Below are 21,367 nucleotides of genomic sequence, written 5' to 3'. Positions count from 1 at the left end.
GTCGCTGCTTTGACTTCTCCTACATAGGAAAGACGAAAGTGCCTGATTGAGCTTGGCAAGACAGTGTAGGAACACTTGACTTCTAAAGGGAGTACTGCGTGTCAACTCTGCCATCTTTCCTAGCAGAACAAAATATTACCATGTTGTGTCCTAAAATAGTGTACAATTAGGAAGTAGGAGGAGGAGAGGTGGTGGGATTGGTTTGTTTTGTTTTGTTTTTTTTTTCCAAGCTACATATATCCACTGTCTTTCTCTGTATTTTTAACTTTACTAGCCATTCTCCAAATGGCTGGTGATAAACTACTATACAAAACAAGCTAATAAAGACAGGGCCATCCAAGCTCTATAATCAGATATAAAAGATTTGCAAACAACTTGAGATCTTATCATTAATATTCAGTGATAGCAGAATTAGCATTTAGAACTCTATACAGAAAAACTATAATACTTCATAAATTATGTAATAATGAACAAACCCTTGCAAAAACTGTTTTCACTGTGCTAAAGTAACATTCTAGACTTGTTGTAAGTATGTTATTCTTACAAGTAGTTCGCTGTTATTCTTGAAGGCAAGCCTTGGAGTTTCCTTAGCATAGTGCTGCTGGGGAAAATTTTCAGCATGTCCATCTTCATCTCTAGCCTGAAGGGAAATATAATGGCCTATTTAGGGACTTACAAATAATGGAAGAAAAAAAAAAAAGCTAAAAGCATAACAGCTCAGATCATTAAACAAACGGGAATCCAGAAATAACAACATTATTAAGAAGTTTGTTTAAATACGCAGTACGCCTTTTAGGTATAAAAATTTGGGATTTATTTTTCTTTACATAGTTTGGTTTGAACATGCAAATTCATCGTGGTGTAATATTTTAAATGATATGAAGCAAACCAAAATCAAACAATTTGGTTGGAAATTACCACCACTTCGGGCTTCCCGCGACTTTTCGTGGCACATTCAGGGTTATATGACATACGTACGTGTTTAAACTTTTTGGCATGCTTAAGCAATCTCTAGATAATGCACTTAAAAAAAATTCTAATAGCAAGGCCATAAGAAAAGCAATTTGCATTGTTATATTTTGCATTGTAATACTGTCAGAGATAAACTGATTCCCCTTGATTTTTAAATAAAGATCTGAAAGGAGCAGTGATCTAGTAAGAACAACGATTCTTCAATCGAATGCAGTAAAAAAATAGATTTAATTAAGAAGCTGCGTTAAAAGTTACTGGTTATTTTGATCTACACTGTTAATTAAGAAAGCTGAAGTTTAAATGGAGACATTAACAGAACCCATTAGCAATACCGCTTGCATACAGTCTTCGCTTTCTAATCTCCATCGGTTTCTGGTTTGGCGTTGGAGAGAGGGAGAGGTAGGTGAGAGGAGGCGTGTCTGCAGCACACTCATTAAACCATTCATTTGGGTGACACTTGCACCGTGCTCTGCTCTGATCTCATCTTAGCCCTAGCTGCTCTCCCTTCCCTGGCCTCCTGAAATTCACAGCTGAGCTGTCTCCCTCACATATGGCTTGCATATAATTATGCATATTCCATTTTGCACTGCATTAAAATGATGAGCTCCTGGCTCCCTGCCAGCTGGTTTTAAAAAGCCCAAGTGAAGTAGGAAAAAGGAGAGAAACACAGGGAGAGTCGCACAGGAAGCAGCAGGTAGTTCTGTCTGCTGTCTCTTTAGATAAAATGTATGTCTGGCACCACGGAAACAGCTGAGAACTACCTGTTGTGATGTACGGATGGAGGGGGAGAAAACAATGCGTCTACGTCTGCGCCACAGCGATGACAGCCCTTGTGTATTGTTTCTCCTTCCATGGAGTGAAATTTGCCCGCTGACAAGTATCACTCAGAGCTCCTCTGCTAGACGAGGTACTGTCATTTTGGAAACGGATCCAGATCTTGTCCATCTTAGGATGTATTGCTTGTTTTTAATACAGGCCTCTGCTACTTATTCCATAGAGGGAACGGGATGGAATTTGGAAGTGGAATGTCACGGCCAGGGACATCTGGGTTACAAGAAGTTGGTGGGAGAAGACACTGCTCTGTTTTGGTTTCCTTTTTGAAATTTAGGAACATCTCTGGGATCGGGTGCCTTTCTAGGACACCTTCCCCCAAAACTGCCACCCCCCTTGCCCCCGCCAAATCAGAGTAACATAAAAATGCCATTACAGGATTGGGCTACATGCGACAGCGAGCGTAAGCACCACTCACGTCCAGTGGTTATGCGGGCACTGAAACTGTAATGGTCCTTCTCACAGCCTCGAGCCCTACGCTGCAGCTACATCAGGGTCTAAGCTAATAGAATCTTAAATGGGGCCCACATTAAAGTGGAGTGTATAAATAAAAGGCAGCTGGAGGAAAAACAGAAAGAAGTCAATGGGTAGGAACAACGTTACATTCTTCGATTCTTTGTTAAGTGCATTTTACGTGGCTCTGTGAGGTCTCTTGAAGGCAGGGACTTCATCTATTTCATCTTTCTTAATTCTGCCATGCCCAGTGCCTTACTTTGAGTTAGTACTTAACCAACAGTGAAGTGATGGAAAAAAAAAAATACATGGAGAGCAACTAGACCCTACCATAAACAACTTTGCAGAAAATGCCACCTCAAAATAGGCTAAACTTGGTGGTAGGTTCATTATATTCCTGGTGCACTATGATACATATGCTTGGAAACACAGTTAGCATATAGTTTACGAGGGCTACTATTTACATATATATGTCTATATTCAATATATATGTATCTTGTGTATAAATATTCATAAGGTGGAATATGTTTATTATGCGTGTACTATGTGTACACATTCATACACACCAGATGCCTGGGGATATTTTCAACACTGGTGGCAAAAATACATCCATCTCACTTACATGTAAGGTGATCACAATGCTTTTTATGTTTTTAAAGGACAAAAATAAAGAAAAGAAATCCCACTGTCTAAGATTTGAAGGTGGTTCCTCAAAGAAGCTGAATTATTAATTTATGAGGTTGAATGAAGCAGCAGTGGAAGAGAAAGGAGAGGGGAGAGGGAGACAGGGAGAATTGGAAGCGAAGAGAGAAAGCCAGAAATCTGCTTCTCCACTGAGCTGTGTACTTGCCTCTGTATGGAACTCCATGGCCCTTGGAAGGGTCTGCCTCTCCCAATCAACCTGATTCCAGAGTCTAAGACGTTCTACCCTCCAGCCATTTGCTGCGTTTCCAGCACGCGCCACCAAGCTGGAGAGCATATCACGTGCACGGAGACCGAGTGCCAAACCCTTCACGTGTGTATACAGACACAAGCACTCGCCCACCTCTTGCCAAAGCGTTTCTTTTTGCATTCTGAAGTATTTTTAGGGTAAAATTTAAAATTCCTCTTCCTAGACTAAGTGAAATTAAGTGTATTCATTGATGGCAAGAGAGTTCTCTCTTCCGGCCCATGCTAGAGTCATCCAGGTGGCTTTTGGACAGTGGAGTGTGTCCTCCCCTTTCCGCCCCACCTTTGTAAGATTCTGATTTAATTGGGCCAGGGTGGGGCCTGGACAGGGGAATTTTTAAAATTTAAAAAAAAAAAAAAAAAAGCTCTGGGATTGTAACGTACAAGCAGGGCTGAGAGCCACTGAGCTAAGGGGCATGCCCAGAGTAGGGGTATCGAGAGGAGGCCCTTGGCAGAGTGTTAGCAGAATGTGCTCCAACCACGTCCCAACCTCACTGGATAGACGGCTCCACAATAACTAAAAGGATGTAGGCTACGGCCCTCGAGATGGGTTTTGTTCTAAAAAGATTCGAGAGAGGACATGACTCTAGCTGATTGCAGGCAAAAAATTTCTGATTTTAGTCCTTGGCTTGACAACTAATCTTGGAAGACCTACTAGACCAGTTCCTCAAAAGGTCTTTCTGGATCTCTCTAAGCAGTCAAAAATCCCCACCTGCCCTCTCTTAGACTGGACACAGGTGCAACTTGATGCCAATGGGTGGGATTTTTGTCCCTCCACCCAAAGACCGCACACTTCCTAAGGGGAGGGATGGTGCCTGGTTCCTCACCCATGGCCCATGAGCCCCAGCCAGTGCCCGGTGCTCAGTAAGTGTTCTCCGGGAGTGAGCTCTATTTTCATTCCCAGTCACTTGATGGCCATGTTAGATAAAATCCTAGGAGCTTCTTTATCCTACACATAGAATCATTTTAGGATGTTTTATAACCTGTTACATACTGAAGCCAGTGCCGCCTTCTGCCTCTGCCCTATCTGGGGTACAGACAATGGCGTATCGAGGCAGGCAGATGGAGAGAGCCCACAACCCCTGCAGGGAGGGGTGTGTAAACCCTGTAGATACTCCACATATCCAGTCACAGTAATAACATGAAGCAGAAAGGCTTTGAGCTGGTTTTGTTGTTCTTAAAAGTCTCCACAGACCATGGGTTCTCTAACTGCCTGTCTTAGGGCAGACCACCCCACCGCCAGTTCTTGGCCTTTCCTGGGGCCAGGAGACACCGTGTGGATGTCTGACTTTGTTCTGGAGTGACCAGTTCTGACAGAAGGAATGCCAAGATACATGACGAACTAACTCTCTCCATGTGTCTTATTCTCAACAGCTTTATTCTGATTATTATCCTGGATATTTAGGCCAACTTTGGGGAAAAGCAAATGGGAAGCATTTTTTTTCCTTACATTTTACTACAAATGTGATTGTCAGAACAAAGGTGCATTTTTTTAAAATCTATTATTCTAAGAAGGCTCTGCTTCTCACCATAAAATAGAAGGAAAAACTCTTCAATTAAACTGTTAAAAGTAAAAATCCTTCATTTAAACTGCAAGGGGATTTCCCCCTCTTGCTGACAGTCAAGCATCCATTTTCATGTGGTACCCACCATTCAAATAAATATTAGATTATGTGAGAAATTCAGACTAATCGCCTCTCTACTTCAAAAATCTCTGGTTTAAACAAACTTCAGATTCACCTCTCTTTCCCTGTGAATCATCAGCCATTCACATTTTTATTTTGATTCTTACATACGGCAATCTTTCATTCTCTTTCAAAGAATTCAGTTCTTCCTTTGGGCCAAAGCTTTGGTGTCGTGTGCCTATGAGAGCAAGCTCAGCATTTTTTTCCCCTCTGGAGGACTCCCTCAGAAAATGTGGAACATTCTAAAAACAGCTCCACGGGCCTACCCCAGAAAAGAGAGATTTCTGACTCAACAAAAAGGTTAACACTGTTGCCATTTAAGTGGAAAGATAACTAGGTTTCCCAGTTAATACCTCCCGGTGATGAATGGGAGTTTACACCTCTACGTCTCTGTGATTTCAGAATTTCTTCAGAAAACAAGAGAAGGTTCCGCGTGGAGCCACAGCCAGGGTGAGCGCAGCCAAGCCTCCAGACTCGGCATTCCAGGGCCCCAGCAGATGTGGAACCCGTCAGCTCACACATGTGGTGTCACCAGCCGACTTGAGGATATCAAAAATAGCGCGTCTCAAACTTGCGGGAGTGAGTTTAGAGAAGAATCATTGCAGGGAAAATCTTGATATTTTCTAACTCATTTTGCGAATCAGAAGTAACAGAATTTCTTTTCAAAAGTCAAGACAAAAGCACAGGGATTCCACTTCTGGAAACTCTTAGAATTGCATCTTCTGATGTCCCGTGTCCGGTCTCTCCTTCCTGAGTCAAATGCCGACACACGTTCCTCTTGAGGAAGTTCAGGGAGGAATAAACTGCAACCATCCCACGTGGCCTTTCTGTGTGCTGTGAACATCTTTGTGAACTTGACCTAAAGGTCAGCCCAGTGTCTGGGCCCCTCAGTGAAGTTCAGCCCATGTTGGCCCAGGACTAGAATAACACAGGGAGGCCCGTGGAGGAACTCCGGCTTCTGCTGAGTTCTGACCAGTTATGATCATCTCAGTGGCCCAACTCCTCACGACTGAATGCCCAGTTCCCCTCAACTGGATTCCTGTCCTTTCCGCCCATTTTCTGTTTGTAAAACTAGATTTCAGCTGTTCTCATGACTTCTCCTGGAAATTTCTTATACGCCTTTTAAGCATTCATTTAGACTGTACTCCTTTAGGAAATCATTCCAGACCTCTTCCTCTTGGTCCTAACCTGGGCTCTGAACCCCTCTATGTGTGTATATGTGGTGTGTATGTGTGTGTATCTCCATTCTACCCATTGCATTGCATTGCATTATGACCTCCTATATGTTTATCTTCCCCACTAATCTGTGAGGTTCTTGAGTACAGAAATTATGTCCTATTCAGCTGTAAATCTGTACAGCCTCATCTATTGCTGGGCATATAATAAAGGCTCCATAAATGGTGAGTGAGTGACTTAGTTGAGTATGTGAATGAGCTCCAATCCGTCAACCCTAGCAACCGGACATTCTGCCTTACACTCCAGTCCCCAGAGGTGAGTGTCCTGCCCCTGAGCCCCAGAAGTCACCTGCATACCTGAGCCTCAGCAGGCCTCTGCCAGAGCTCTCTGATTGCTCCTGCCTCCCACCTGGGCCTTCCACTGGCTCTTCTACGTACTTCTGCCCAACACCTGACCGTCCCACCCAGTCAGACACTAGAGTCTCAGCCTCATTATAGCTCTCGTACTCAATTTGGGCTTTGGATAATAATCATTTCATCCTCGTGTTTCTCCCCTGTGCCTCCCACTCTATCTAACCTCTGGTCATTGTCTAACAAATTCTTTTCCTCTAAGTCCATTCCCAGATTAACCAACCCAGTGCCTTTCTCCCTGTTTCTGATACCTCACCTAGTCCTAGTGCCCCAAGTCAGTCTGGAACTCTTTGGTGTAACTCATCTCAGTTATGACTCATGTCTTATCTTTCCTATCAGACTGGGAACCACTTATAGGAAAATGTATGAGGCCCCCATGCTCAGCAGAGTACCATGTACCACAAAGAAACCCGTTCATATAGGTTGAATGCATTCATTAATCCTTTGCTCTTCCTTAAGCTAAGACACAGAAATGTTGTTTTCCTCTACCCTGAATTACCTGCCTCTAAAAATGGATCCCCTTAAGTATGAGTTGTTTCCATGCAAATATTCAATTCGGCAAACATCAGTTCTCAGAGAATTGCACAGTTCATGGACAGGGTTGTGTGTGCACACAGCTTGGGTAGAGAGCTTTCTCTTGCACAGAGGATTCCTGCCTGGCATCAGGCTCCCTGCTCCGGAGACACCCCAGGCACCCAGAAACATCACTCTCTGGACCCAGGCATCTGCTCAATTCACGTTAGTACTAATTTTCCATCAGGATCCCTTGCCCTCCCTTTCATTAGCTTGTCATCAAAGACTGACCGTGGGATTCCTGCAGTGGGGCTGTTTTACTCTGTTCTTTTAACAAAATGTAGTTAAAATCCCATTTAGCAAGTAGGCCAGGGGAGAAGCTGTTTCCCCAGTGGAGTTCCTCCTAATTCTCCAAGCTCCGTACCTGCCAGGCTCCTCTGACAGCTCCCACATCTCTGATGGATGAGACGGACTTATTTGCCGCAGCTCTCTTTTTTCACTCCACGCCAACCTTTATATATATCATAAATTTTTAATATCCAATTTGGAGTCCTCAAAGAATAACGGTAGCAAATATGCAACATGAAGATAATGGCAATCGAATCATGTTTATGGCCTCCATGAGCATCTCCTTAAACGATGTCGGGTCAGAGCCACTCAGATGGGTGAGTGCGTGAGGCTGGCGGGCTGATCTCATGTCTGATTAATGGCTGCCCTTACTCAGAGGCCCTAATGGATTGCATGACAGTTTCGGCAACAGATTCCACATCAGCCTGAAATACGGCTACCACACGAACTAAAATATATCATGCTCGTCCCAGCACATTACAGCTGTGTCCAGTATAATCAGAGCAGTTGCTAAGTGGTTCTGCAAATTCCTGTTTTGGCTTTTCAGTTTTTTGAATCTATTTTCCCTCGATTGGACAGGATGGCTGGATTCATCTCATGCTGCTTTTCGTCGGGTCACCTGAGTGTCTTCGGTGAAGGATTGCTTTTACGGAAGTGGTGTGCAGGTAAGGCCTGGCAGCTGGGGCACGAGGCCCCCTTTTGTGTTCTCTGCGAAAGCCACGCCACCGCCCCATCCCGCGCAGCTTCTGATTATCCCAGGACCCCTGATCCGTGGTGGATTATCCGGGCTCCTTGATGGCTCCCCGTCCCCCACCTCCCGCCTCCGCCCACCGACTGCCTTTTGGCTTTTTCACTCACTATTCATCCGTATTTATTACCCAGGGTCCTGCGAGGGGGAACAAAAGGAAGGCAATTCCACTTTGTTACCCGTTGGCACCTATAAAATACTTAAATAATTGGCCTAATCCAGGCATTTCAGGTGGTCCTTTCATTTCTTTTCTCTGAAATCCCTAGGCAGAAGGGGCTGGACTCCGGTCTTTATTTACAGACCTCGGGATGGACCGAAGAAATGAAAGGAAATGCGAAGCAGGCGAGGACCCCATCTGTAAGACTAGGAAAGGATCCAGACGTAATGGAGGAGATTCACTACCCACAGGAAGTCTCCCTCGACATAACCTGGCCTCACATGGGAATAGGAAACACACCAGAACCAGATGAAGACACTGCTCTGGGTATTATCAAAGATTCATAGGAATGGCTCACATCCCTACAGCTGTTACGCATGAACCAGACACCATTCTGAGGGCTTTACATGTATTAACCCATTACTACACGCGCCCAGACACATACCAAATCCAAACAACTACTCATGAGTAGGTACTGTCACTGTCTCCGTCTTACCTAGAAGGAAACACGAGCACAGAGAGATGACGGAGTGCACGCAAAGCTGCACAGCTAACGAGGCCTGGAACCTGGATTCGAACCCAGGCAATCTGTCTCCATGGCCCCTACCCTGTACTCAATAATCTGCTACTTCTCTGCTAATGGTCCAAAAAAAAAAAAAAAAAAAAAAACCAGTGTGAAATAACTTGAAAACACTGATGTCATGAAGCTAAAAATATATATTACTTAATTAAGGGAGGTTTTCATAATTCTTTGGTTTTCTTGGGTTTTCAATTCCAAGACGGACTACTCCAAGGAAACCAGGAAAGGAGAGTGCTGAAGAACAAATATTATGGAAGGGGGTGGGGTGGTCTGCAAAGAGCCCAGGAAAAAAGTAGCAAGAGCAAACATGAGTCAGGGAGTCTCCGGCACAGCCTGAGCAAGATGCTACTTCAAAATTTATAAAACTAATCCTTAAAACAAAACAACCTTTTTGACCTGATTCTTATTAAATAATCTCTGGATCATTGATTATGACACCCAAGCCCATCAATTCCAGAAGGACGTGTCCCCCAGAGCTCCCTCAACAGTTCAGATCCTCTAGCAATTTCCTTTGTGAATTTCTTAAAATCAGTATTAGTATTATATGATTTTTTTTTAATTAATCCCATAAATGGTGCTGTGCGGATTCTAAAGGACATTGTGTGTCTTATCTCATTCAGTCCTGGCCCTCTGGCATATAAATACAGACTGTGGCTTTGGCTAGCATGAGTTAGTTCATCAAAGCCGAGGATTCTCTTCGATGAACTGGCGAAATTAAGTCACTGTCTTGCCTCGCTGAGACATGGGCCTAGATTGTGGTGATTCTTCAAGGGTGGGGTTGTGGGGAGCCAAAGGCCAGTTCACCAGCTCCTATTCAATACCACAACACCCTCCACTATGGGGAAAAACTGAGACACAGCGACAGTAATGCAGTCCCCGTGAGGTTGATGGCTAATTATCTCAGCCGGTGAGAGGACAATGCAAGAGGCTTAGAGTCACGTCCTGGAAGAGTTAGCTTGCTCTGTGTCCCTGCCACAGCACATACCCTTCATTGTGACCTGACACGTCACACATATATGGGTCTTAGCAAAGGGGAGACGGACCCCGGGGAACATGCAAGAGCACATGAATGAGTCAGTGTGTGTCTCTCGTGACTTCTAAAGGAAACAACTCAAAGGGCATACCCGGGTGATGGCAGTCATGGAGAGCCATGAGGCATGAGCTGAAACAACTGTATCCTTGAATTAGCTTCCAATTCTGAGGCCAAGGACTATAAATTTTAAATTAGCAGCAATCCTTGTCAAAGACCATGATGTCACAATTGTTATCTGTAATAAAGGTTCAGGGCTCAAACCAACCTTCTTTTTTATCTCCTACCAGCAACCACAGAAATGCCATAATGAGGGTCCAGATACAATAGGGCTGCCTACATCTTCTCTGCATGGTTCACATGGGCCTCAGTCTACCCCATCCCCGGGGTGCCCCACTAACCTGCAAAGCGGGCCTGTAGAAGCCCCATGGTATTCAGCACTCTCGTCAATCGTTCCCTCCCAGATCCAGCTTCAAGGCCACATCTCTACCACTCTTGGCTCTCAACCTTCACCCTTGACTCTGGACCTGCCTTGGACACTTTGATCGATGCCCTTGGCCTGGCTGCAGCGGTCTCCATAGACAGTGGCCTTGAAATGGCCATTCTGGTTCTCCGCTCTGGACAGCCACAGAAAAATATCCCACCCTGGTCGCCACTCTGACCTGGGACATTGTTCTAGTCAGCAACCCTATAATGGGGCCCAAAACATAAGGTGTCCTAAAGATAAGATTTCTTTAGTCAGAAATGGAAGTGAGAATTCTGCAATGGCCTTAAAGATCTAAAATTGGCCTGACATAAGGAAGAAAGACCAAGACCAGGAGTAAAATCCTGGCTGTTACTGTGCTCTGTCCACACAAATGCTGTGACCAAACAAAGTGATGCTGTGGTTTGTGCCTCTGCAGGCGGGCAAGGGAGAAGGACAAGGCAACACGTCTACTTACTCTGCCCTCTGGGTCTTGCAGAGCGTGAAGCCAGGATGTGATTCCGAACTGGACAATTCGAACTATGAGCCACATAACATCCGAACTGTTAGCAGAGGCACCGTCAGGCTAAGAGGGACCAAGTCCAAACCACCCTGTTTTCAAACACAGGACTAGGCGCCTGCGTGGTGATCCCAGAATCATGGGAAAATGGTGAGATCAAGCCCCACGTCGGGTTCCATGTTGGGTGTGGAGCCTGCTTAAGAATCTCTCTCTCTCCCTCTGCTCCCCCTCCAGAGCCCTCTCTCTTTAACAACAACAACAACAACAACAATAATAAAACAAACCCAGGACTGATCAGCCTCTCTGAGGAGACAAATGTAAAGATGGCAGCCAAGAAGCTTCTGCTCAAATGGCATCCTCTGGAGTCTCTGTTTTAAATCCCAGCCATTCTGCAGATGATGATTGGAAGTAATAAAAGGTGGGACGGTGACATGTGTAAATAAGGGACAATCCTTTCAGCAGAATTTGGCCTGTGTTGAGGAAAAGGCCTGTTGAAGCCAACAGCTGAGCATCGGGTTAAGGTCCGTTTTTAGATGATAACTTCAGTTAACACTTGTTCCTCTGTCACCCCTTTTTAAAGATATTATTATTATTATTATTATTATTATTACATTTCCAAGAGTTCTATTCTGGAATCAAAGCCTAGGTGACAAAAGACAAAAAGTCTCCTGAGTTTCCACATCCTCTCTCTTTATGGTATAATTGAGAATAAGAGAGGGTAGTTCTCCCTGCCCCGTGAGTAGCCCTGCCCCATTCCCTCTCTCACCTAACCTTTCTGGTTACCAAAATTCCCAAACTATTCCAATCCCTCTGTGCCCTGGTATCTCAGTTGCCCAGTGTGGTTCTAGATATGAGATAACTGGAAGCCCAGTCAGAGGAAGGCTCCCAGACTGCAGACTGGGCCCTGCTGGAGAGAACATCACTGCTTCTAGAAACTTCCAAATCAGTGACTGCATCACAGAGCTGTCACCGCAAAGGAAGAAAACTCAGTATAGATGTCATTTTGGACAGTAAAATTAAGATTAAAGTTTGTTCTGTGCCAGACTCCATGCTAACCAATTGCAGACCTTGGCTCCTCAAACTCTTGTGAAGTCTATACTACCATTACCACCTCCATTTTGCCAGAAAGGAGTCTGACGTGTAGAGAAGTTCCGTAACTTATCCAAACCTCAGGAGCTGACAAAGGTCAAACTGGGGTCCAAATGCAGGTGCCTGCACACCATGCGCAGGCTCTTGACCCCCACACCACATTGGCTCTCCCACAGCAGCTCAGTCAGCACAGGATGTTAGCTGACAATGAGCAAGAGAAGCTATAGATATTACTAGAAGGCAGAGAAGTCATGGCTCAAATGTTCCTGTGGGTCTTTGCAGGAGAGAACTTTGTCCTCTAATCTCCCCCTCTATGTGGCAAAGCACCCACCAATGCCCATGGCAGCTCAAATGGAGGTGGTCAAGGAAGCCAGCACCTCCCTGAGAGTCAAGGCCTGGGGGTCAGTCTACTAGGCCAGAGGCAACATAGGTAACAAGAACACAGCCAAAGGTCGAGCAGATCAAAACCCTAAGCCCACCAGGATGGAGGGCAATGGCTTTTCCAAGTATTCTGGACTTTAAGTATGGGGCAAAAAGGAGGGAAGAAAGGAAGAAGAGGGAGGGTGGGGAGTACACATGGAGATAGGCCTTTGCCAGGGGAGTCCTCCAGGTCAGCAGGAGAAACTCTGCATGGAAATGGGGTAGGGCACATCCTGAAGTTGACAGTCTTCTCATAGGGGGCTGTTTGTTTTGAAATCCCTCTTCTTTTTCATTTGCAAATCCTACAGATTTAAGATGATGGGGTTCCAAGAAGAGAGTGGGAGCCTAAATCTTCTCTCGGGCATCAACACAGACTGAGCTGTGTTTTCAAGGAGAAAGGATTCTAAATTCATACAACTTTCCTTGTGGTTCTTATCTAATCACAGAACAGAAAACTGTTATGGTTTGATGTGGAAAATAGTAAAAGGGGAATAAGAATGATCACTTGATATAATTATTACTAACATCATTCTTCCCTTATTAGTAAAAATAAGCAGTATTTACATGCAATCAAGAATCTTTGTGTGCAAAATAAGGAAATTTCTTTCATACCTTTGACTTAAGGAATGACAGACCCTTGCCTTGGAATGATAAAAATGATTTGTCTAATTCTCTAAACAGAGGTTGTACTACTCTGTATTTATAGAGTACCAAACCACTCTATGTGGCATTGTGACCCCCACAGAAAGCAGACAACAATGACAAGGGCACTCATATAACCTTTTCCTTAGGTCCCATTCATTCATTCATTCATTCATCATTTATTGAACGTCTACCACGTGTTTGGCTATTGTAGACAACTGAATAACTAAGCATCTACAATGAATGGTATTCAGCCCACATGTCCAACACATTTTAACTTTTTAAATTCAATGATAACAAAACAAATGATCCCTCACCAAGGGCTAACCATACACAGCTTGGAGTGTCAAATATCACACATTTATATCCTATTTAAAATTTAGATTTTTAAGTAATCACAATTTTTTTAAAGTAAATAAAAGTAAACCACAAAAGGCAAGAAGTAGAAAATATTCTCATAAGCAGGTAAGAATGATAAGGAAATAAAAGGCAAGAAAAAGTGAGAGCAAATTCTCCAAGGCCAAGCACCCCATGTGCCATTTGGTGGAAGATGTTCGTACAGAAAGGGATGAGGAGGGACATTTGGTGCCAATACTGAGCTGAGTTTGATTTCTGGCACCAGCAGTAAAACAGGGGACATAACATCCGGCTCAGAAATTCCATGCAAGGATTAAATAAAACAATTCATCACATGTCCTGCACAATGCCTGCAACAGAGGAAGCACTCAATATATGAGAGTTATTTAAATTTCACAGACCCACTTTCTTCTCTGGAGAGAACAACTCAGCTGGCAGGAAGGCCACAGGGACTCACTCTCTTCTTATCATTGAAGTCGTGATTAAAATTAAGTTGTGTGCAACTTTAGAGCACGCCCAACAGCCAAAGGCCAACGTCAATAAGAAGACCCTGGTGTAGACTTGAGGACTGTTAGAAAGGCATAAATACCCCCACTAGTCAGGATCCTAACCCTCTACAGATCAGTATTAATGACCACTTCTATCTCTCTCCTGCCATCTGAAGACCCATTCTGCTCCCTGCAAATAAAGCCTTGTTTTCTTTTTTAATCTCTCCATCTCCTCTTCTATTTCATGAGCAGTATCTCCATCAAGCAACTTTCTACATGGGCTGAGCAGCTCCTATCCACTCGAGCCGCTGGGGATTCATGGAGGCTACTATACCTTGAATTCCACGGTCATTACCACACTTCCAAGGAAGAACTCAACCAAGGTTTTACTGTTGCTTCCTTCCTTACCATTCAAATCGTCTCCCTTTAGTCCATATTTTCCAGCTACTAACATCACCCTCTATCAACTTGGTTTCTGACTCAGTAACACAGGACACCTGCACCATTTGCTGATGTATGTTCTCATCAGAGGGGCACGTGGGTGGCTCAGTCATCAGGCATCTGCCTTCGGCTCAGGTCATGATCCCAGGGTCCTGGGATCAAGCCCTGCATCAGGCTCCCTGCTCGGCGGGAAGCCGGCTTCTCCCTCTCCTACTCCCCCTGCTTGTGTTCCCTCTCTGGCCGTCTCTCTCTGTCAAATAAATAAATAAAATCTTTTTAAAAAAAATAAATAAATGCTCATCAGAGGATGGGCACACATACTCTGGAACCCACATACTCTTTCCAAGCTGAATGGCCTCACCAAAGACAGAGAGGAGCAGACAAAATAGAGGGGAGAATTTCTAAACAATCCAATATGTGGTTTACTGTTTGCAGAAAACGTGCTAACGAGAGGATTTCTTATTCAAAAGGCTAGGATTTTATTTTATTTTTTCCTTTAAATGTTTCATCATCTATTCAGTCCTTATTCATTTTAGAATTCAGCACAAAATTGTTGCCTTTGAGTTTCGTTTTGTTGTTTAGGTGTTCACCCTCATCTTTCTGTCACATGCTCTCTCCTTCACTCCCCTTCCGCAGGACCCCGGGCCACCTGGCAACCTGTCCATGAGTGAGAAGCCCCTCTCCTCGCTACCTGGGCAATCGCAAACAGCTTTCTCTGATCTCCCAGATTTACTTCATCTTGAAGTAAAATGTCCTCCTTTGTATGAAACATTTTCATTTCTGCTTCTCCGCACATCCTGCCCCACCACAGGAAACTGCTACATGGGTACCATATAATGTTTATGTTCATTTGTTTCTTTATATGACATCCTGCCCTCCCGTGCTCTGCGATCGGATGTCTACAAAGATATAATCAGAATGAAATTGTGTTAGTTTAGATCAGCATCTGTGGCAGTAAGGCCTTAAATGATACAAACAAGGCAGGAGCTCTAATGTCTGTCTTGTTTCAAGGTAAAAATGAAAAATGACATCTTTGATGGAGAAGACTCCACAGAGACCCGGGAGAACCGCAGCCTCTTCCCCTGCTCACAGACAGCTCTCTTTCCCCTCATATGGCTGACAGGTGTGTAATCATGTTCCTTAGTCACAGTCTGTGTTAAAATAACCAATTACCAAATGAATGAGAATGGAGCTCCAGTGTGACCGGTGTCCCTCTTGCAAAGTCATGGTACGCATCCAAAGCATGGCTTTAAACAGAGGCTCCTGGGGTGCCTGTGCAGCTGAGTGGATTAAAGCCTCTGCCTTCGGCTCAGGTCATGATTCCAGGGTCCTGGGATCGAGCCCCGAATCGGGCTCTCTGCTCAGTAGGGAGCCTGCTTCCCCCGCCCTCTCTCTGCCTACTTGTGATCTCTGTCTGTCAAATAAATAAATAAAATCTTAAAAAAAATAAAAAAATAAACAGAGGCTCCTTCTCCAAAGATGCTCTCCAAGGCTAGAAGCCTCTCCCACTATACAGTGAATTTGCTCAAATACAGGACGTTTTTCCTCTGGCCCTGGCCCTAAGAAATGAACAGTCCCACCGGGCCACCATGGATGAGCAGTCCAATTTCCCTGGCGCTGGCAGGTCCCTACCATTTCCTGTTCTGGATCTTTCCAGGACACATCACTGTCGCCTCTCATGCCTGCCCGGATTTCCACATGAACAGGGCAGCAACCACCATCAACATATTCTTCCCTCTGTGGTGTATGTCACCTTCCACCAGGCCCCTTAGGGACAAAGGACAATGCTGAAGCCCAAGAGCCAGGCAAGGAATTCCCGAGATCTACTGCCCAAGAAAGGTAGAGAGTCCCATGCTGGTAGCCTACAGAGACACGACGTTCTCCGTCATAGATGTGATCAAGAGAAGCAAATCCGTTAGAATTCATGGAAAAATCACTTTCTTTTGGCCCAAAGGTAAATAACATGTTGTGGGAAGCAAGCTTGCAAATAACTCAAATGAAGTCAATGTAGAACATTGAGATAATGGCTTACTTACAACCGATGGATTATAAGAGTGCTGCTGTTACACTCTAGGTGACCTTCACCTTGAACCCCATCGCTGTGCCCGTGGGCGGAGGAGCCCTACTTCCCAGACCTGTAGCTAAAGAAGCTGAAAAAGGGATGAAAGAAAGTTTCAACCCCTTAGCTTTGCTTCCCGCCCGTGAAGCCGAGTTCGTACTTCTTACCCACACTTGGTAGAACGAAGAGAGGGGTTGTGAGCACCATGCAACACCAGCAGTGTTTTAAGGAAAGATTTTGAGTTGCATGTCCACCGAGTATCTTTTGATGAGAAAGACTGTATTTCAGTAAAACCAAAGGAGGCGCTGATTCGAATTTTAGGCAGCAAATATCAAAGTAAAAAAGTGAATCCCCAAAAATCTCTGCATTGGTTTATTTAGGATAAAGCATACAAGGAGATTCAAGAGAGATTCAAGGACGTGAGTGAAAAGTACCATTCTTTTCTATCTCTCAATCCTTTTTTCTCTTATCACAAAAGATGTTCCACTGGAAGATTTACCTACAAAAACCAGACCAAAGCTACTCTCCTGTAAAAGGGCTTGGTAAGCTATGCCTTGCCTGAGATGGGAGGTAATAAAAACATTTGAGAGGAAGGAAAAAAAAATCAGCTGGTTTTCCCCTTCTGTGTTCTCCTGTAAACTGATGAGTTTTTATCCTCAGTCTTGCTATCCTCATTAGCATAAATGCTAATTACCACCTCTCCTCTCCTACTGGAAGGGCAAGCAGGACTCCACGCTGGCTCGAACAATGGCTGACATCCCAGGTCAAGGCTGAGGGTGAGGAAGGAAGACTAGGGCTGCGGACAGGTAAGTGGTGAGACAGGTGCGCTAGACGGGGGACAAAAGGTCAGGGGGCTGCTGGCATCGAGGGTCTCCTTCCAAGGAGGGACGAGGCCCACGGCTGCATCGCGTCTGATGTTCTCGCCTCCACTTATTCATGGGCTCCTGGCAAGTTTGGCAGCGGCACCTTGAGTGAAAAGCACACTAGTTTGCACATATGGTGGAAAGAGCCTTGTGCATGGGTTGAATGCATACTGTACTACGTACACATTCTGTTTTATCTCTGGGCCCAGCCGTGCTGCAAACGCTTGCAAATTGGGAAGCCTTCTGTGCAGTAAAAATACGGACAGGAGAAGCTAGACTGTGACTTATAAGATGCGACACTAGCCAAAAAGCCCAAGGAACGAAAAGTTACGGCGGCGCGTGCTTCACGCTCCTTGCAACAAAGGCGGCGGCTCTGTGAGGTGGGAGAGTCCCCGCCAGCCCTGGGTTCCTTCCCCTCCTCCCAGGGTTTCAGACCCAGGGAACAGGCTTCCCTTCCATACACACACACACACATACACACACACACAAAATGCCTCTCTGGAAACCTCTGCCGGTATCCACTGCTGTTTTCATTTACGGAAAGTGTGAGACTTCTATGGAAAAAAAAATTTTTTTCAGTGAAATTTCTCATTTACTTTGGTGGGAGATGGTGACGAAATTGCTATTTTTGTCCTCCGTTTCATCCTGAGGTCTTCAGCCTACCATCCTGCACCAGGATGCCGCCGCCCTTCGAGAGGCACCAGCGTCGTTTTCACTTCCTAAGCGTTTCTGAAAGCAAAATCTGATACCACTCGGGCTTCAGAACACCCTGTGTATTTGGGAAGTGAAAGGGGCAAAGCGGTGGGTTATTCTGACCTTCCTCTTCCCGCTCTTCCTTTACCTGGAGCCCAAACACAGTCATGATTTTTATAAATAACTCCTTTAAAAGGAGCTAAGGAGAGTGACATAAAAATCCTTTCTTGATTCAAATGACAGAACTTCCTTTCTTTTCTAGTAACCTTGTATAGGAGGAGGAAAACAGTGGGAGAACATAAGGATTTGGACAATGTTTATAGGGGTCAATGCACTAGGCTTCTGTCACTCTTACTTGGCCTGCTGAAAAAGGTAAGTTCTTGTCTCAAAAACAAAGAAAGCAAGATGTAACCAGGTATTTGGGGCACCTGGGTGGCTCAGTCAGTTAAGCATCTGCCTTCAGCTCTGGTCATGATCTCAGGGTCCTGGGATGGAGCCCCACGCTGTGCTCCCTGATCAGTCGGAAGCCTGCTTCTCCTTCTGCTGCTCCCCATGCTTGTGCTCTCTCTCTCAAATAAATAAATAAAATCTTAAAAAAAAAAAAAAAGATGCCAGCAGGTATCCAGTAGAAGTCACAGAGGAACTACGATATGGGGTTCTTGGCAAAACACTGACAGCTTCAAGCGTACAAAAGGGAAAGAGCAGAGAGTCCCCAGAGCGATGCCCCATAGTGCCCTCACAGTCTGCCGCAAGCTGCTTCTCGAACCAAGGAGCCATCTCTCCCCTCCTAACCCTTCCATCTGTGCAGCGTCCGAGGTTGCGAAGGAGCAGCAGGCTTACTAATGCTGAAGTGTATGCCTTCCCTAATTCTGTATGTGGAATTCCTGATTTCGTTTCCATGTGATTCAGAATCATCTTCTCACAAATGTTAGGAGTGACGGAAGTTAACCCCAAACTGGTGGGAAGCTCTGAGTTGCCTGAGGCATGCTTTGGCTTACTGCAGTCAGTTGTTCATTTTCAATATGCTTTTAGTTTGTTGAGTTGCTAGAAACAATAAAATACATATTTAAGAGATTGTGTTTTATAAGGACTCTTCCACAGGCAACTTTCTATCATACTTTCCACCATTCAGGACTTTGTCCAGCTTTCTTTTTCTTTGTCAGGTTTTTGTGGCTGTTTTTTTTTTTCTTTAAATAAGTTGAAATATACAGAAAACATGATAAAGTCAATAATTGGAAACAGCTCCCACCATTTAACTCTATTAATAACAGTATATGATAGGGGCGCGTGGGTGGCTCAGTGGCTTAAACCTCTGCCTTCCGCTCAGGTCATGATCTCAGGGGCCTGGGATCGAGCCCCACATCAGGGTCTTTGCTCAGCAGGGAGCCTGCTTCCCCCCCTCTCTCTGACTGCCTCTCTGCCTATTTGTGATCTCTCTCTCTGTCAAATAAATAAATAAAATCTTTAAAAAAAATAGTAATAATAGTGATGATAATTACTACTGATACACCTGAAATTCTCAGTGGAGATTTCTGAGAAGTATATACAAGGGAAGAGAAAGAAATATTACATACTCGGATAAAGACCCAGGTTCTTAAATTGGACCTTTTAATGAAGTCTTAAGAGAAAGAGTCAGCTGAGTTTAAATACTGCTCATCCTTCCATACGGCCACTTTAGAGCCAGAAAAGGCAGAGCAGGGGGAGATTCTCTCGGTGACTTTCAGAGCCTTTTTACTAGTTTTATTTTGAAAAAAATAAAATAAAAAACTGACATTGGCAACACATCCCAGTCCCTATCACTTCGATACAACACAGGAGTAGAAAAGGGTCACATGCAAACAACACTTAGTCCAAGGCAGAGCTCTGTGCCTCCCGAGGCAGCAAGCCCGTCTCCCCCAGAGACCCATGCCCAGAGCCAAACTGAACACACAAACAGACCAGTCGAGAATGAAGTCGGCCCCAGGCCTCAGCACATCCCACCCTCCCTACAGCCCTTCAAGCTCCCTGATGGCAGCCATGGACATCCCCAACCAGGCCAACTCCTGGCCTCTTGCCTAGCAGGGGACATATTTAAACAAGAATCAGCCACTTTTTTCTCCCTTTCATGTGTGTATGTCCAATCTTCTGGGCCAAACAGAAAATTCCTTGAGAGAAGGGACTGGATCTTATGTGTCTCTTTCCCATAATCCCCAGAGGTGACGTTCTGTGAGATAAAGTAAAATGAGTTCAGAAACCTGGAAGTTCCTCTAGAAAGAGCCCAAGTTAATGACTGAATATGCTCTGTATTAAAATGGCAATCTGATCCCAGAACTGGGTTAATAAAATACATAGGTGTTTTGAGGATATAAAATCAAGTACCAATACTTGAAATGCCCAAGAATATAGACTTTGAGGAGATAATTTCTTGATTGAGTCAGAACACACTATAGAGCGTGACTGCTCGTCCTAGCATGAGCTGTGATGCTGAACGTGTCTTTGTCCAGGGAAGCCTGGCTCACAAGGGAGGTTTGGGAGGCATTGCCTTGGGTTGGGGTGGTCGGGAGAGCAGGGGGTTTCAGGTGGGCACTTTAGGTAGGTTTTTGATAGGAGTCTTAGTTATTTTCCAGGATCTGTCCAACTTTCCACTTCACCCTCCAGGAACAAAGCTGAGGAGGAAAAAAGTATACTCTGGATTTTGGATCAGGACCACAAGTCTAGTTATGTATAATTAAGCTCTAAACTCTACCATCATTCCCATGTGCTCCCTGTTAATCCTTACCTACTTCTAGTTTGGTCATTGTTTCCTTCCCCCCTTACTACCTGCGTAGGAAATGAACAAAAGACTGTTGAAACCTTGGACGCCTAGCATAGTGCTTGACCCAAGTGAATGCTCAGCAAATGTAGGGCAGTGGACCTGGGAGAGCAACCAAGGTGTATGGCCACCACATCCCCTTCCAAGGGACCATGTACCATGTTTGGTACCACATGACCAGCCTCGGCTAATTGGAGCAAGGATATGCATGTGACCCAAGAGCAGTCACTGGATGAGACGTCCTCAACCCATGATATGGCCTGTTGCAAAGAGACGAGGTGATTCCATCAGATCTCCTCTCTCGGGAACAAGAACTAGCATGTACCAAGTGACTGCCATACAGTGACAGGGGCTGAACTATAAGGTCACAATAGTGAGCGGAGCCGGAGAGGCCATGATGGAGTCAGCCCGCTGAACAGTGAGGACCAGGGACTATGGGGAAGATAGAAAGAAAAACATGGAGCAGACAGCCAGGGAAAATCAGAGATACCATGACAGAGGAGATGGAGAGACGCCAAGCCCAAAGCTGCCTCAGTTCTCACTGCTTTCTGCTTCCAAATCCTGCCCCCTTTCCTGAAGAGACGGGCTAAAATAGACAGTAACATCTTCTGTCTTCAATTTAACTCCACTCTCTTCCTCTGCAGAAGTCCAGAGCTTGTTTTTCTTTCTCTCCCACGGTGGAGAGGGGAA

General features: G+C 44.8%; 1 protein-coding gene across 2 annotated transcripts in view; it reads right to left on the bottom strand.

The window, feature by feature from the left end:
• SOBP (sine oculis binding protein homolog) overlaps positions 1-21,367 on the bottom strand; it is a 159,380-nt gene that overhangs the window by 64,284 nt on the left and 73,729 nt on the right. The window contains exon 5 of one of the 2 annotated variants that reach the window (XM_032858249.1): positions 545-640. The exons of the other annotated variant lie outside the window; for it this stretch is intronic. Within the exon in view, the coding sequence (XP_032714140.1) occupies positions 545-640 (96 nt within the window). The remainder of the gene's footprint in view (positions 1-544; positions 641-21,367) is intronic. 2 annotated transcript variants of the gene reach the window in all.

Source organism: Lontra canadensis, unplaced genomic scaffold (genome assembly GCF_010015895.1).
Source record: "Lontra canadensis isolate GAN:19392208 unplaced genomic scaffold, GSC_riverotter_1.0 scaffold14, whole genome shotgun sequence".
NCBI lineage: Eukaryota > Metazoa > Chordata > Mammalia > Carnivora > Mustelidae > Lontra > Lontra canadensis.
Note: the sequence above shows the minus strand (reverse complement) of the source record. Positions and strands in the feature narration are given on the sequence as shown.